Source organism: Dromiciops gliroides, chromosome 1, assembly GCF_019393635.1.
Source record: "Dromiciops gliroides isolate mDroGli1 chromosome 1, mDroGli1.pri, whole genome shotgun sequence".
Taxonomy (NCBI): domain Eukaryota; kingdom Metazoa; phylum Chordata; class Mammalia; order Microbiotheria; family Microbiotheriidae; genus Dromiciops; species Dromiciops gliroides.
In genome coordinates this window covers 638958085-638975343 of record NC_057861.1, presented here as the reverse complement: position 1 = coordinate 638975343, position 17259 = coordinate 638958085, and the positions used below count along the sequence as shown (strand labels likewise).

Sequence of the window (17259 nt, the reverse complement as noted above, 5' to 3'; positions counted from 1 at the left end):
TGAAAAATTTGAGAAACATTATGTATGTATGTATTTCCAAATTTCAGAATAAAAATAAAACAGGATTTTGAATTCATGGAATTTGAATTTGTGGCTTTATTTGCTTCTCAGTACTTACAGTAGTGACAGTAAATAGTCATAGTAATGACCAAGTATTCAATCATATACTTAAATAGTTAACATAACTATTCATCTACAACTTAAATGTAAGCTGAATATGGTACTAGCACTCTCAAGTGAAGTAGGTTAGAAGTTTGAAATTTTTAAGGAACAAAAGCTATATTTAGTAAGAGTTTTCAGAATACAAATATTGATTGAAATCTAAGATATTAAAAATGAAATAAGTATTTTAATATTTTATAAATCAAAATTTGTGATTAATAATATAATTGGTTGGAAATTCTTTGGAAAACTTACTTCTTTCCTTCTAAGTTTAAATTAAAGATCTATTAGTATACATTGTTCAGACTGATTGCTAATTGACCTGCAAGAGCTAGTTTCTACTAGTGTTTATTTTATTATAAAACTTCTAATTAGAGGTTATCCTGTTAAGAAAGATGAGAATAGAATGTCCATTAAATTGATTTCTGCTATGTGTAAGCCTCTGTAGGGGAAACAAAGGAGTATACAACTTAGCTCAAAGAACTTACAATATTTATTTTTCTGTCATTTCACTTTTGTCTGACTCTTCATGGCCTAATTTGGGGGCCTGCCATTTCCTTCTCCAGCTCATTTTATAGTTGAGGAAACTGAGGTAAACAGGGTTAAATGACTTGTCTGAGATCAGATTTTAACTCAGGTCTTCCTGACTCCTGGCCTGGTACTTGATGCCCCCTAAATTATAATGTTAAGGAAATTTGTAGATTCTCAAAATTCTAAAATAAAAAAAAAATCCTTGAAGATCAGCTAGTGCAGGAGTTAGTTTTCCTCCTAGATCCAAGAATTTGGGGTAAGAAAGGCAGTCAGGGTTAAGTGACTTGCCCAGGGTCACACAGCTCATAAGTGTCTGAGGCCAGATTAGAACACAAATCCTCCTAACTCCAGGACTGGTGCTTTATCCACTGCATAACTTAGCTGCTCCCATGAATTTCTTTTTAAGAATTTTTAGATAAATTTTTAATATAAGAAGCTTATTTTGTGTTTTATTTTATTCACATAAGAACCATTTTTTTTTCTTCTGAGAAGGGGTCCATAGGCTTTTTTAGAATGCCAAAGGAGTCCATGACTTACAAATTGGTGACCTTAATCTAATACAACCCTCTCATTTTGTAGATAAAGAAACAGGCTAAGTGACTTACTCAATATCGCAGGATTCTCTTTTTTTAAAATATATATTTAATATTTTCACTTGACACATACTAGCTGTGTGACCCTGCACAAGTCACTTAACCTTCACTGGCCCATAAAAAAGAAAGAAAAAAAGAAAATATATTTAATATTTTATCTTCCCCCAATTACATTTAAAAATAATTTTAACATTTGTTTTTTGAACTGAGTTCCAAATTCTTTCCATCCCTCCCATCCCCTTATTTGAGAAGGCAAGCAATTTAATATAGGATATATATATATATATATTCATATAAAACATTTCCATATTATGCATGTTGTGAAAGTACATGAGGGGCAGCTAGGTGGCGCAGTGGATAAAGCGCCGGCCCTGGATTCAAGAGTACCTGAGTTCAAATCCGGCCTCAGATACTTGACACTTACTAGCTGTGTGACCCTGGGCAAGTCACTTAACCCCCATTGTCCCAGAAAAAGAAAAAAAAAAAAGAAAGTACATAGACCAAAAAAAAAAAAAAACCAAAACCAAAAAAACCCAAAAAAACCCAAAAAAACCACCCCAAGAAAAATAGAGTTAAAAAAGGTATGCTTTGATCTGCAGTAAGATTCCATCAGTTCTTTCTGAGAGGGAGCATTTTTCCTCATAAGTCCTTCAGAATTGTTTTGGATCATTGTATTGCTGAGAATAGCTAAGTAATTCAGAGTTGATTATTGTAGAATGTTACTGGTACTGTGTACAATGTTCTCCTTGTTCTGCTCATTTCACTTTATATCAGGTTATGAAAGTCTTTCCAGAATTTTTTCTGAGAGCATCCTGTTTGTCAATATCCAATTCTTTGCCTCCACAAAAAGAGCTGCTAAAGTATTATTGTACATATACATCCTTTTTTCATCTCTTTGGGACACAGACATAGTAGTGGTATTGGAGGGTCAAAAGAAATACATGGTTTTAAAGCCCATGAGCACAGTTCCAAAGTGCTCTCCAGTGTTATCAGTTCACAACTCCACCTACAATGCATTAGTGTCTCCATTTCCCCATTTCCCTTTAAACATTTGTCACTTTCCTTTTTCATCATATTAACCAATCTGATAGGTGTAGAGTGGTACCTCTGAATTTTTAAAATTTGCTTTTCTCTAATCAACAGTGACAGCAATTTTTCAAATGACAATAGAGAGCCTTGATTACTTTGTCTGAAAACTACCTGTTATTATCCTTTGACCATTTATCAATTTGGGAATGACTTGTATTCTTATACATTTGTTTTTTGGGGTTTTGTTTTTTTGGTGGGGCAATGAAGGTTAAGTGACTTGCCCAGGGTCACACAGCTAGTAAGTGTCAAGTGTCTGAGACCAAATTTGAACTCAGGTCCTCCTTAATCCAGGGATGGTGCTTTATCCACTGTGCTACCTAGCTGCCCCCTATTCTTATACATTTTACTCAGTTCTCTATATAATTGAGAAATGAGGCCTTTATCAAAGAAGCTTGCTGTAATTTTTTCAGTTATGATTACTGTTTATTGACCTTCATCCTATTTTTCTCCTTGTTAATCCTACTTTTGACTCACCTTTCACTCCATCCATCTTCAAGTATTTTTCTTCTGACTACCTCCTCCCCCAATTTGTTCTCCCTTCTATCAAGAAGGAAACACCTTCCCCTCCTACTTTCTTGTAGGGCAAGAGAGATTTCTATACCCAACTGAGTATGTTATTCCCTCTTTAAGCCATTTCTGACCAGAATAAGGTTCAAGTTCCGCCCCCCTCCCCCATGACCTCCATCTTTCCCACCACCATAAAAATGCTTTCATGTCTTTTTTATGTGATATAATTTACCTTGTTCTACCTCTCCCTTTCACCTTCTCCCAGGGCATTCCTTTCTCATACCTTAATTTAATTTTTTTTAAGGTATCAACCTATCAATTATGCCCTGTCTATGCATATTCTTTCTAACTGCCCTAATAATGATAAAATTTGTAGGAGTCACAAGTATCATCCTTCAATGTAGGAATGTAAATAATTTAACCTTACTGAATCCCTTAGTATTTCTCTTTCCTATCTTTCCTGTTTAACTTCTTATGCTTCTCCTGAGTGTTGTATTTGACTTTTCTACTCAGCACCACAATATTAAAATTGTTTCTCTCTGGTTGTTTGCAATATTTTCTCCTTGACCTGGGGGCTCTGGAATTTGGCAGTAATGTTTCTGTGAGTTTTCATTTTGGGATCTCTTTCAGGAGGAGATTGGTAGATTCTTTCAATTTATATTTTACCCTCTGGTTCTAGAATATAGGGACAGTTTTCCTTGATAATTTCTTGAAAAAAATGACTTCTAGGCTTTTTTTTATTATGGCTTTCAGGTATTCCAATAATTCTTAAATTATCTTTCCTCAACCTATTTTCTAGGTAAGTTGTTTTTCCAATGAGATGGTTTGCATTTCCTTCTATTTTTTTCATTCTTTTATTTTTGTTTTATTGTTTCTTGATGTTTCATGGAGCCATTATTTTCAAATTGCCCAATTCTAATTTGTAAGGAATAATTTCCAGTGAGCTTTTGTAGTCCTTTTCTATTTAGCCAATTCTGCTTCTTAAGGAGTTCCTTTTAGTGAATTTTTGTACAGTCTTTTCCATTTAGCCAATTCTGTTTTTTAAGTTCTTCTCTTCAGTAATTATATATATATATATATATATATATATATATATATATATATATATATATATATATATATATATATATATATATCTGTTTCCATTTGGCTAATTCTGCTTTTTAATTTTTTTTTTAGTGAGGCAATTGGGGTTAAATGACTTGCCCAGGGTCACACAGCTAGTAAGTGTTGTGAGATTTAAAATTGGATATTAGATCATAAATCTCCCCTACTTAACCTTTCCTTTAATTTATCTCCCAGACTAGTAAATGGAAGAAGCTTTTGGTTTTCTAGATAGACCTTTTATTGTTATGGTAGTCACAAGGTGATGTTGATTAGAAGGATAGGAAAGTAGAAACACAATACAAATCGTCTTAAGTCTAAGCTTAGTCTATATTCCTTATAAAAACTCACCAAAACCGAAGGCCACCTTTGGAGAGAGAGAGAGACCGTCTGTGCAGCACAGTCAGGAGACCAGCAGAGCAGGAAAAAGCCCCACTTCCGTTCTGTCCTTGTCTTTTAAGCTCGCACCCCGGAAGTCGAGTGTGTAGCAGGCAGTCTGACGTGCTCAGCAGGTGGACTGGCATGCGTAGCTCATGCCGTTGGTCTCCTCCCCAAAAGGGTGGTCCTTCAAAAACTGGCGTCTTTCAGTTATCCTAACTGACTGTTAAAAAACTTTCATATTTTTTTACCACAGTGTCAAGTGTCTGAGGCTGGATTTGAACTCAGGTCCTCTTGACTCCAGGGCCGGTGCTTTATCCACTGTGCCACCTAGCTGCCCCTAATTTTAATTTTTAAAGCATTATTATCTTCAGTTAATTTTTGTATCTCTTTTTGCCATTTGTTTTTTTCTGTTTTTAAGGTGTTATTTTCTTCAGTATTTTTGTGCCTCCTTTTCCAAGCTGCTGACTTTAAAAAAGATTTTCTTGCATTACTCTCATTTCTTTTCCCAATTTTCCCTCTACCTCTCTTTTTTTTTTTTAAGGTAAGAATAATTTATTTAAGGCTTCTCAACCACAAGCAAAATGATAAAAGGTCAGCATATTTGTTACTGTGTAATGGAAGTTAGCTTAAGGTCTCATATAATTTTCTGATCCACATACGGAGGAAAGGATGGTCTATCAGCTGTTGTGGTCCCCCAGTGCTTGATTAGTATGGTCCAAGTTTTCTTTACTCATCCTCATAACTGGTTGGGAGAGGATTGATATGATGGTTATGAAACAGAGTATGGTTTCCATCTCCCCATGGAAAGGGCTTGGTCCAGATGCAGAGTTGTGGGTAAGGGACAAATTCGGGAAGTTCATGATGCTTCTGCGACTTCAGATAGGCGTTCAGCATGCTGACTGCCACCCTGTGGAGCACAACAAAGAAGGTCAGCAACTTCCACAGGCAGCCCATGCCCTCCTTTCTGTGGATGCTGCTGGACAGCAATCGCCGTGCCGGGGCCAGGGCCCAGACCTGGCCCAGCAGCAACAGCAGCTGACCGCTCTCTGTTACAGTCATCTTCCAAAACTCTCTTTATTTTTAAACTCTTTTTTGAGCTCTTCTGGGAATTCTTTTTGAGTCTGGGACCAATTTACATTTTACCTGGAGGCTTTGGGTATAGCAGTTGTGACTTTGTTGTCTTCTGAGTTTATTTTGATCTTCTCTATCATAATAGTAACTTTTTATGGTATGTTTTGTTGTTTGCTCATATTTGCAGCCATTTTTTTTTACTTCTAACTTTATGTTGAAGTTGAACTCTGCTCCTGGGGTAAATGGGACACTGTGCCAAAGTTCAGGTTTTTTCTGCTGCTGTTTTCAGAGCTAGTTCTGGGGGGTTGTAAGTTTCCAGGTCTTTAAAGGTGGTTTGATCTAAGGAGAGGTGAGTTTACTATTCTCTTAGCCTGTGCTCAGTTTTCGAGTGACAAGAAGCACTCTTTTCTGCCCTGGAACTGTGATGAGGGTCCCTGTTTCCCTGTGGCTGCAAGTTTTGGAGTGCTGCTGTTTCTCCTCACCCTGTGACTGAGACCCAGTATTGACTTGGTTGGGCAATACAACAGAGTGCTGCCCCTGTAATCTCTTTCTGACCACTTGTCTGACTCCTTTACTGTCTGTGGGCTGAAAGCTCCAGAAGTTGCTATTTATTCAGTTGCAGCCAAGGCCTGCTACTGTCTCACTGGGGCTTTGCCTGCTCTAAACTTCTCTTTACTCTCACTTCATATGACAGACCTTTCCTGCCTACCTTCTAAGTTGTCTTGAGCTAGAAAATTGTTTCACCTCATCCTTTTGTGGGTTCTGTTGCTCCAGAATTTATTTTGAGGCATTATTTAAAGTTGTTTGGAAGGAAATTAGGGATAGTTATGTGAATTCCTGCCTTTTCTCCATCATCTTGGCCCTGTCCATGTCATGGGATTTACAAGGTAGCTATTACAGGATTATAGATTTTGATCTAACAGGTTCTGTAGGAGTCACATAGATGAACCTTGATTTTACAGGTGAAGAAACTAAGGCCTAGAGGCATTAAGTGATTTGCCTGAGATCACACAAGAAGCAAATGGCAGAGTCTGCATTTGAAACCAGGTTATGATTCCCATACAACAATCTTTCTATTATATCATATTCTTTTAAATTGGGGTTAGGTCTGGGACTAAGTGGATGTGTTAAATTAAGATGGTTATCTCCTAATTTCCCTTCAGAATTATCTGCTCTACCAAGCTGTCTTTCTTTTTTTAATTAGGTTGAATCAAAACCCAAGTTTTCTGAAACAGCACAAAGCCTAATGGTACATCGTAAATGAATATTAAATGGTTGCTGATTGCTAAGAATAAAACTATATAAGTAACAGTTCAAGATAATAAGAGATGTAATGTCACAAAGTTGTATGAAATTACCAAATTTCCAAATAAAGTACTGTAGAACTTTAGAGGGAGAGAATCTTTGCCTAGAGTGATCAGGAATTGTGATTTGAGTTTATTCTCATAGAATGAGTAGAATTTGTTTAGGTAAAGAGGTGAGAGGAAAGTACAGATGAATGGAACTACCTAAACAAAAGTTCCCCAAAGGTAGGCTACAGGAAGGTCTATTGAGGGCATTGATTTAAGTAGAAAAATATATTCAAGAAAGTTAGTAGTTGTGGTAGTAATCTGGAAAAGTGTCAGATTTTGGTTGGTCTTGAATGTAAGACTCAAGAACATAGACTTTTTCCTGGGTAATCTAGTATGATTGGAATATAGAGTATAGGGAAGAAAATAGCAACCTCTTCTGATCTCCAGATCTTATTGTTCAATAGTAAATTCTATTTTTCCTTTTCTTTGAAAAGTAAAATAGTAAAATTTTTGAAATGTATTTCTGAAAATAACTTTTAAAAACACTTCTCTAAGGGAAAACAAACTGCATTGTAAATGAAAACAAATATTTTTGTGGTAAGTGGGGAAATAATGTTTTGTCTGGGATTACCTATTAGTGGTGGTAATAATCACATAATCATTCAAATTTAGAGCTGCAATGGTCTATACAGGTTATCTAGTTTAGAGGTGTCAAACTCACTGCTTGGAGCTGTGCATGAAGCCTACAATACTCCTGAGTGAAGCCTGAACCAGACTAAAATGTATTTGGCATGTGTTTAATAAATATATAAAAATCCAATAAAATACAGATAATGTTGGTTTGTGATTTTCTAAATCAATACGAAGGCTTTTAGGGATCTGGTTCTATTTCAGTTTGACACCAGTGATCTGGTTCAGCTCCTTCACTTTTCAGATGAACAAACTGAGTATGTATTTGGCATTAAGGAAGCAGAATACTATACCCCAATAAAAACCAATTAAGTAGCAGGAGACTGCTTAATAAAAGATTCACCACAATTATTTTTAGTGAACTCCTTGAGCAATTAAAATTTTTCTATTTCCCAAGCTTTTACACACTAACATTTCAGGTGCACATCTAAAGACAAATCTGTTTCTTTATGAAATTGTTTTGTAGTCAAAGATGAACCTTTTTAGTTTCTTAAACCATTCTCCTTCATAGACTTTTATTCCAGACACAATGAATTAATCCCTTGTCTCTGAATACACCTGGTACTTTCTTGCCTCCACATCTTTCAGTCAATAAATAAACATTTATTTGGGTATGTGCCAGGTACTATCCTAAGTGTTGAGGAAAAAAAAGAGGCAAAAGAGATTCCTTGTCCTGAGTTTATAACCTTATAGAGGTGACAATATGCAAAAAAAAGGATATGCAAAGTAAGCTATATACAGGATAAATAGGACATATTAACAGAGGGGTTAGAGAAGGCTTCCTATAGAAGGCTAGATTTTAGTTGAAACTTAAAGGAAGCCAGGGAGGTCAGTAGTCAGAGCAGAGGAGGGAAAACATTCCAGGTATGTAAGATAGCCAGAGAGAAAGTCTGGAGCTCAGAGATGGAGGCCAATGACAATGGATCAAAGAGTATATGTTGGTGAGTAAGGTGTAAGAAGACTGGAAAGGTAGGAGGGGGACAAGTTGTAAAGGGCTTTGAATGCCAAACATTTTGTATTTGATCCTAGAGGCAATAGGAAGCCACTGGAGTTTATTGAGTAAGGGATGTGTGTGTGTGTGAGTGAGAGAGAGAGAGAATATATCAGGCCTACACTTTAGGAAAATGACTTTAGTGAGGAATGGATGATAGATTGGAGTGGATTGAGACTTGAAACTAGCATACCCTTCAGCAGGCTATTACAATAATCCATGCATGGGGTTATAAGGGCTTGTGCTAGAGTAGTGGCAATGTCAGAGGAGAAACAGGAGCATGTTGGAGAGATGTTGCAAATTGACAGGCCTCAGCAACACTATTTATGGGAGGGGAGGGTGAGAGATACTGAAGAATCCAGGATGACCCCTAGGTTTCTAACTTGAGGGACAGAGAAAATAGAGTTACCCTCTATAGTAATAGGGAAGGTGGTTAGAGGATATAGAGAGTTTGGGGGGGGGGAGATAATGAGTTCTATTTTAGACATACTGAGTTAAGTTATCTAAGGATATTCAGTTTAAGATGTTTGAAAGGGAGTTGGAGATGTAAGATTAGAGTTCAAATTTAGAATAATCAGCATGGAGATAGCAATTGAATCCATGGGAACTGATGAGATCAAGTAGTATAGAGGAAAAGCGAAAATTTCCAAGGACAGAACCCTTAGGTAGGAGGTAAATCAGGAGAGAGTAATGTCCTAAAAACCGAGAGGATAGAGATCACCAAGCCTGGAGGATACAGAAGTTCAAATCTTATCTCCAAGACTTACCAGCTGTGTGACCCTGGGGAAGTCACTTAATCCTGTTTATTTCAGCTTTTTCATCTATAAAATGAGCTGGAGAGGGAAATAACAAAATCACTCCAGTATTTTTGTCAAGAAAATGGGATCATGAAGAGTCAGACATGACTGAAATATGACTGGATCACAACCTGAAGAGAGAGGAAAGTGTAAGCATCTATTGTATACAGACTTTTTTTGTGGGGGACAATGGGTCTTAAGTGACTTGTCCAGGGTCACACAGCTAATAGGTGTCAAGTATCTGAGGTCAAATTTGAACTCAGGTCCTCCTGAATACAAGGCCAGTGCTTTATCCACTATACCACCTAGCTGCCCCCTGTAGACAGACTTTTCAAGGAGTTTAGGTACAAAGGGCAGAAGAGACATAGGATGATAGTGGGGGTGGAAGATCAAGTCAGGATTTTCTCAGGATGAAAGAAACACAAGCATGTTCGTAGGGAGTAGAAGTGATCTACTAGACAGTGAGAGATTGAAAATAAGTGAAAGAATGGAGATAACAGAGGGGACAATCTGCTGGAGGAGATGAGATGGAATGGTATTATTTCAACATGTAGAGGAGTTAACTTTGGCAAGAAATAAATAATTACTTCATTATGTAAGACAAGGATGGAAGAGTGGCAGAAGTCTTCTAATAGATGGGGAGTTTGATCACATTGTTCCCTATTAATACAATTGTATGTGAATTCTGAGAAGGTTGAGGGAGAAGAGCTTCATGTAGGTGTCATTTAAGTTGGGGTTAATAGAATGGGTAGAACAGGCAAATAAGATGTCTTATTTTCCAATTTAATACTGTAAACTCAATGGGGGAAGGGTTTTTCTGTCTTATCTGAACTTTCCTTATCTCCTAGTGTTAAGTATTTTTTAAAATATATTAAATGGAAAGGTAGATTTTTGACTCAAAATCAGAACAATGTCTTGATAATTAAAGTTATCCCCAAATGGAATGAAATTTCTTGGGTTGTAGTCAGTTCTTCATTACCTAGAAGACTTCACTTTATTTTTTTAATCTTAATAGCATTTTATTTTTTCCAGTTACATGTAAAGATAGTTTTCAACATTTGGTTTTTTTGGTGAGGCAATTGGGGTTAAGTGACTTGCCCAGGGTCTCAGCTAGTAAGTGTTAAGTGTCTGAGGTTGGATTTGAACTCAAGTTCTCCTGACTCCAGGGCCCGTGCTCTATCCACTGTGCCAACTAGCTGCCCCAACATTTGTTTTTATAAAACTTTGAGTTTCAAATTTTTCTCTCTTCCCACTTCCTTCCCCCCTCCCTAAGACAAAGCAATCTGATATAGGTTATATATGTATAATCACATTAAATATATTTCTACATTAGTCATGTGAAAAAAGAATCAGAACAAAGGGGAAAACCTCAAAAAAGAAAAAGAAAGAAAAAGAAGTAGAAATGGTATGGTTTGTTCTGCATTCAGATTCCACAGTTCTTTTTTCTGGATGTAGAGAACATTTTCCATCATGAGTCCTTTGGAATTGTCTTGGATCACTATATTGCTGAGAAGAGGTAAGTCTATCACAGTTGATCACTGCCCAATGTTGCTGTTACTGTGTACAATGTTCTCCTTGTTCCACTCACTTCACTCAGCACCAGTCAACTTAAGTCTTTCCAGGTTTTTCTGAAATTTGCCTGCTCATCATTTCTGATAGCACAATAGTATTCCATTACATTCATATGCCACAAATTGTTCAGCCATTCCCCAATTGATGGGCATCCCCTGAAGACTTCATTTTAAAGCTAATAACCACTTGTTGGGAATGTTTAGGGATTCCTGTTCAAGTATATATTTTATCATTTGACCTTTTAGGTTCAGGTCTCTTTTTATTCTGAGATTCTATAAATATCCATTTTCTGAGATTTGCCCAAAGAACATAAGAGATTATTTTGTCTTTTTTCTTTAGCAGTTTTTTTAGCAGGCCCACTGTGTGTATTCTACTACATAGGGTAGTATCTTAAGGCTCTGCTGGTCTTTAAGAAAAAGAAAAAATATTTCTGAAATGTATCCATGAATATTAAAAAGCTAAATTTATACTTATCTTTAAAAATACAACATCGCTTAGAACCTTAAATACTAAATACAAGATATATTACAAATTTTTCCTTGAAATAAACTGCAGTCACTGTCAACAATACGCATTTCTTCACAAAGCTCAGTAAGAAGTTTTTTACCCTTTGAAACAATGTAACTAGATTCAGCAAAGCATTTAAAGGGAAACCAATTGTACCTTATGTAACTGAATGTGATAATGTTGAGTCAATAGTTTGGATACATGGTCTAGGGTTGTAACTTAGAAAATACATCTCTTTTTGTTACCGTAATTCACATTATCCATTTGTGACCAATTAGCTTATCATTGAAAAAATATTTGCAAGTTCTGTATTTTACTCACAGGAGTCAAAGAACCTCAAAACTGGAAGGAATCTCAGACTCCAAAAGTGATTATGCAGTCTTTGACGACCATCTTAACACTGTCAATTAGTCAACAAGTATTTATTAAACACTTACTATGTTCCAGGCACAGTGCTAAGCTGTAAGGATACAGAAAAGTTCAAAACTTCATTTTGAGTTTCACACAATTTTCATACTTCAGAAATCAAGGAATTTAGTTCTATGATTCAAAGGTAATATCGGGGCTTATTATTCTCTTAGACTCAATTCGAGTATGTTTTAAAATGTTTTCCCAGCCTATTTAAGATTCATTCAATTCAGTGGGTTCTACTATGTTCAAAGCACTGAGGATACAAAGTTAAAAAAAAAATCACATGTGATAAAAGCAAAAAAGATCCAGATAAAGTGCTATGAGGTTAGAAACAGCAATTAAAGGGGGTTAGGTGGTGGGTTGTGAGAAGCAGGCATACTGAAAGTGTGGTATAATGGAAAGAGCAGATGGCAGCATAGTGTAGTGCAGCATTTCCCAAAATATTTTGGCCAAAGAATACTTTTGGACTTGAAATATACTGACGGAACCCATAAATGCTGATCTAGGGGTCTGGAAAAATTCCAGGATAAAGGGAAGGGTAGGAAGTCTACATTTAGGAAATACGAAAAGGAAAGCCTATTTTCATAGGGAAAAATGCAACTTAATAATTTCATATTTGAGGAAAAATTAACATTGTTAGAAGATTCTTTACATTATATGGAACAGTATGGTAAACAGTGGCATGGTAGACAGGTATATGAAACAAGGAGATAGTGGAAAGAACACTGAACTTCAGGTCCTGAGTTCAAATACAGCTCTATTACTTACTAAAATCCTGCTTCTTGAATAATTGTCACAACTTTTATGAATCTCTAATTTCTTATGTGTAAAATCAGTTTTGATTCGAAAATATGAGGTCGCCAAACTACATGTTATTTTGTCAAAAATTAATGTGCACAATTTTTATTCTCACAAACTGTAGATACTACCATTGTAAAAGAAGCTGTGTAGGTTAATAGATGTAAGAAGCCCTTAAAGGTAGGGACTAATTTTTTGTTATATGGCTAGTTGATAGTAGGTCCTTAATAATAAATGCTTATTGCTGCACAGGAAGACCTGGGTTAAGGGCTTTTCTCTGACACACACAAACACATATACACAAACTGTATGATCATAGGTCTCATTTAACCTCAGTCCCTCCTGCACCCCTTCCCCCCCCAAAAAATCTAAGGGGTTGTTATCTATAGCGGGATTTTTCACACTGGTGCAAAATAACAGGAATTTTGTTTAGGATCCGTTTTTGTTGTTGATCACTATTAAATTAAAAGTGAAAAATTTTAAAGTAATTATCATTGCACTTAGAGAATTCTGGACTTGGAGTTAGGAAGACTGGGTTCTCTCAGTTTTGCCTGAAAAGTGTGGTAGTGTATGTTTGAAAAGAGTCTTCTTTCAAACTCTGTCTCAGACACACTAGTCATTTTTGGGATCCTTGAAAATTGATTTAACTTCTCTGGGTCTCCATAAAATGAAGAGGTTGGACTAGATGGCCTCTAAAGCCCCTTTATTATTGAATCATTTTCAGCACTACAACCTCATTTTGGGTTTTTCTAGGCAAAGATAGTGGTTTGCCATTTACTTCTTCAGCTTAAAGCAGATGAGGAAACTTGAGGCAAAAGGGTTAAGTGACTAGCTCAAGGTCCCAGAGTTAGTGTCTGAGACCAGATTTGAATTCAGGAAGATTCATCTTCCTGACTCCAGGCCAGGTATTACATCCCCTGTGCTATCTAGCTGCTCTTCCAAAGTCCCTGCCAGCTCTAAAATTATAGATCCTATATCATGTATTCCCAAATTCGTGGTATTATAGACCCCTTACTTACAGATAAACTGGGGTTGTGATTAGATGATTTATTCAAAGGCATGCAGTGTGTAAAAAAAAAACTGCTGGAATTTGGAGTGTGGGATCTAGGTTCAAATGCCACTTATTTAACCTCCTTGATCCTTGGATTCATATCCTGTAATATGAAGAAGAGTTGGGGGGAATCCTAGGGAAGGAACTTAGATGCCTTTCACAGATCCTTTCCCGCTGCTCTCTCAAGCTATGGATTCTATGACTAGACTTCAGGCCTTTCGGCTAAGGGTTCAGTCCTTTTTCCACCATACCACCTACGCCCTCATTTGTCACCTCACAATGTTTTAGCAGATGTTTGGGTCTTTCCCACAATACCCCCTCCACCCCGGAGTACGGCCCCAAACTACCCCAAAGCAATCGGAAGAGCCAAGGGCAGCAAGGCCAGATCTTCGAGACTCCCCCGGACCAGCACCACCAGGGAAGCCACAACCCGCCCCGGCAGCGACCTGGGCACGGCCCCGACCCACTCTGTATTGGCTCTGCAGAGGGTTATCATGATGGGTAGCTCACGTCCCGGGAGAAATAAAACGGTTGGACTGCGGAATAACAGGTCTACGCCATCCTGGGCCCGGGCGGAGTCTATATGAGGACAGGTGGACACACTTCCTTCGCCCTTCCTCCACTCCTGGCCTGGATGTCGGCAGGTGCCGTTTGTATCTCTCTCCATGGTTCTACTCTCTCCCAGCTTGGTGGCTGAGGAAAGCAATCAACTGACCTCCTCGCATACCGAGGCGACTGGGATTAAATATTCTCCCGACCAGGGCCGCCTCCCCCACGCGCTCGGGTCTCTCGCTCACTTTTAAAATGGCGGCCGCGGCGCCGCGAGCTTGGCACGCGCACCTTCTCTACCCCCCTCTCCCCCCGCCCCAACACACACACACCTTCCGCCAGTCCTCTCCCCGCCCCCCCCACACCCCCTCAAGCGCCGCTTGCCTCCGCTCAGTGCCCTCAGGGGGCCGGCGGGAGACCGGGAAAGCAGGAGCCGAGAGAGCAAGGGAGTGGGCGGGAAGGAGGGAGGGAGGGAGGGAGGGAGAAGGAGACTAGAAAACTCTTGTCCCGCGCGGGACCAGGGAGCCCTAGAGCGCCAAGCTGCTCAGTGACTTGGAAGGAGGAGGAGTGGGAGGAGAAGAAGGAGGAGGAGCAGAAAGGGACGCTTGCGCCTCAATTCCAGGAGAGAGGCGGTAACATCCGGGCTACTGCCCCCACGGAAGTGACGTAGGGCGCAGGGGTGGCCACTATCCAAAGCGCCCGTTTCACTTTACCGCCTACTCCCGCTAGCGCCATGTCCCGCCGCCTTCTACCTTGACTGGCTTGTCCCCCACCATCTCTTTCGTTTTGAGGAGAAGCGGAGCGAGGGGGTTTCTGTCGTCAAAACTATTCTGCTGGGCCTTCAGACATTTTTTTCTTAGAGACACGAAATCTCCAAATCCGTCAAGCCACATTCTACTGTCTTCTCCCCATCTCCTAGTTTCGTCTTCAGAAGCAATAGTGTTTTTTCGAAAGGAATTTCCTAGTCTCCCTCTCGCCCGCCCCCTTTCCCTTGGCCAGGTCCTTTCCCGTCATTCGAGTCTATCCTTCACTCACTCACACACACACACACACACACACACACACACACACACACACACACACACACACACACACACACACACACACACACACACACACACACACACACACACACACCCCTCCACCTTCTCCCAACGCCCACCGTGAAGTGTCAGTCACTGGGCCCTGAGCCCGCCTCTTCCGGCAGCGGCGGCTCTCAGGTTCGGTTGCCTCCTCCCCTCTTCCCTCCCCCAACCCCCCCTCCCCGTGTGTCTCCCTCTCCCTCCTCTCTCCCTCTCTCTCTCTCCCTCTCTCTCCCTCTCTCTCTCTTTTGTGAGTTATAGCAACCGTTGCCTTGTGAATCAAGCGCCATAGTCACCGTAGTCCTGGCGACTGTTACCCATCAACAACAACTACTCCTCTCCTCCTCCTCCTCCTCTTCCTCCTCCTCCTCCCCACCACCACCATCTCCATCACCCACCAACAACACCACAATAATCCACAGCCAAGGTGAATATTATTCTATATCTACATGTGTGTGGGAGCGTGTGGATGTGTGTGTACGCGTGTGTCCGTGCGTGTGTGTATTTTTGTGTGTGTGTGCGCGCGTGTATGTGTCTCACTCTTCTGCTGCTGCTGCTTCTCCTCACACCCCGGGGGCTGCTGCTGCTTGCTGCTGCTGCTGCTGCTTGCTGCTTGCTGCTGCTGCTACTGTTGGGGCTTCTCCTCTCTTTCTGGAGCTTGTTTACAATTTATATTTACTAAACTATATAGATAGACTAGGATGTGTGTGTACGTCTTGCGCCCCCCAGCCTCCCCCCCCCACCCGACCCCTCCTCTCTGGTTGCACTTTAGGGATGGAGTGTGATCTGGGGGGTCTGTGGGGAGTGGGAGAGGGAAATACAGTTTTCTGATTGGTATTGTGGAATATTTCTGATCTCTAGGTTGAGGAGGAGGGTCAGGTGGAGAGACCAGGAATTTTCCCCCCTTTCTTTTTTCTTTTTTCTTTTTTAAACCTGTATGTTTCCTGCCTTTTTCAAAACCGAAATAGATTATTACAATGTGCAGGAGGAGCCAGAGGTATTTTTTGTTGTTGTTGTTCACTTGTAGGGCCTGGTATGGATTTTTTTCCCTTTAACCTCAAACATTGGTGAACTTTTCCCACCTCTTATTTCCTCCATTCTGTCCTCTCTTTGCTTTGTAATAAATAGGGTATTCTTCTTTAATCACCAGCAATTTCATTGTTTTCTTTTTCTTTTAAAACTGTATTTTCTTTGTGCTGCAAACAGTCTTAATATCCATTCAGCACTCTTCTCCCTTCTCTTTCTCCCCCCCCAACACCCCCCCCTTCCACTACACACACACTGTAGCCAGGGGCCTCTTTACTGTGCTCTTGCTGCTTTAGAGAAAGAGATTTTTTTTAAAGTGTCTTTTTTTGTGCTAGTGATTTAAACCGGATGCAGAGCATCTGTGATAGTTCGGTTAGTAGTTATTGACAGAGCTTTATCTTCATGTGGAGATGGGAGGGGTGGTAGTAAGGTTCCATTTCACTTTGATAAACCTCCAAATAGTGGAGAAGGTCTTAGTAATTTACATTGAGGTTATAAGACTGTATTTTAAATAGAGATAGGACAGAAAAAAGCTTTGAGAGAATTCGGTTTATAATGGTATTTGTGAGTTATGGTACTTTGAGCTTTCTTTCCCCCACACCCCCCCCACCCCTTCTCTGTTCATTTTCCTTTGAGAGTTGAAATTGAAGTCAAGTTGTTCATAAAGAATGTATGAAGCTTCTCAACTTGAAACGTGTGTATATTTCCCTTACTTTGTGGTTTGGATCTAGACTTCTGGTCTTAACATATTCTTTGGGTTTACTTTTTTGTTTTCACTGGTCATCAAATTTGTTTAATACTCTGTCAGTTTAGAGGACAATTGCTTCCGAAATATTTATATTTATATTTATTTTTCCTTTGTAGATATAAGAGATTAGCTCTCAACCGGCAGGGTTGATCTTTAGAGTTAACCCAGTTTTACAATGCAAACTCCTTAAATTTGTATGTTGTATAGTATAACTTTTAATTAACTAATTAATAAGAAAGTGGTATTAGTTTTGTTAATGTACATATGGAAATAAATGTAATTTCCTATTTTAATTACACATGTTTTG

The 17259-nt window shown here is 39.1% G+C and overlaps 2 protein-coding genes across 4 annotated transcripts in view; one reads left to right on the top strand and one right to left on the bottom strand.

The window, feature by feature from the left end:
- Positions 1-4911: 4911 nt before the first annotated feature.
- Positions 4912-5426, bottom strand: LOC122736299 (cytochrome c oxidase subunit 6A1, mitochondrial-like). Its single transcript, XM_043978445.1, has one exon. The coding sequence runs from the start codon at positions 5424-5426 to the stop codon at positions 5094-5096; it is 333 nt and encodes a 110-aa protein (XP_043834380.1). The 3' UTR covers positions 4912-5093.
- Positions 5427-15367: 9941 nt separating this feature from the next.
- The window catches only part of RFX3 (regulatory factor X3), a 327432-nt gene continuing 325540 nt past the window's right edge, over positions 15368-17259 (top strand). For 2 of the 3 annotated variants that reach the window (XM_043976081.1, XM_043976079.1), the window contains exon 1: positions 15368-15605. The gene's annotated coding sequence lies outside the window, so the exon portion shown is untranslated. The remainder of the gene's footprint in view (positions 15606-17259) is intronic. The other variant, XM_043976080.1, reaches the window with a different exon arrangement.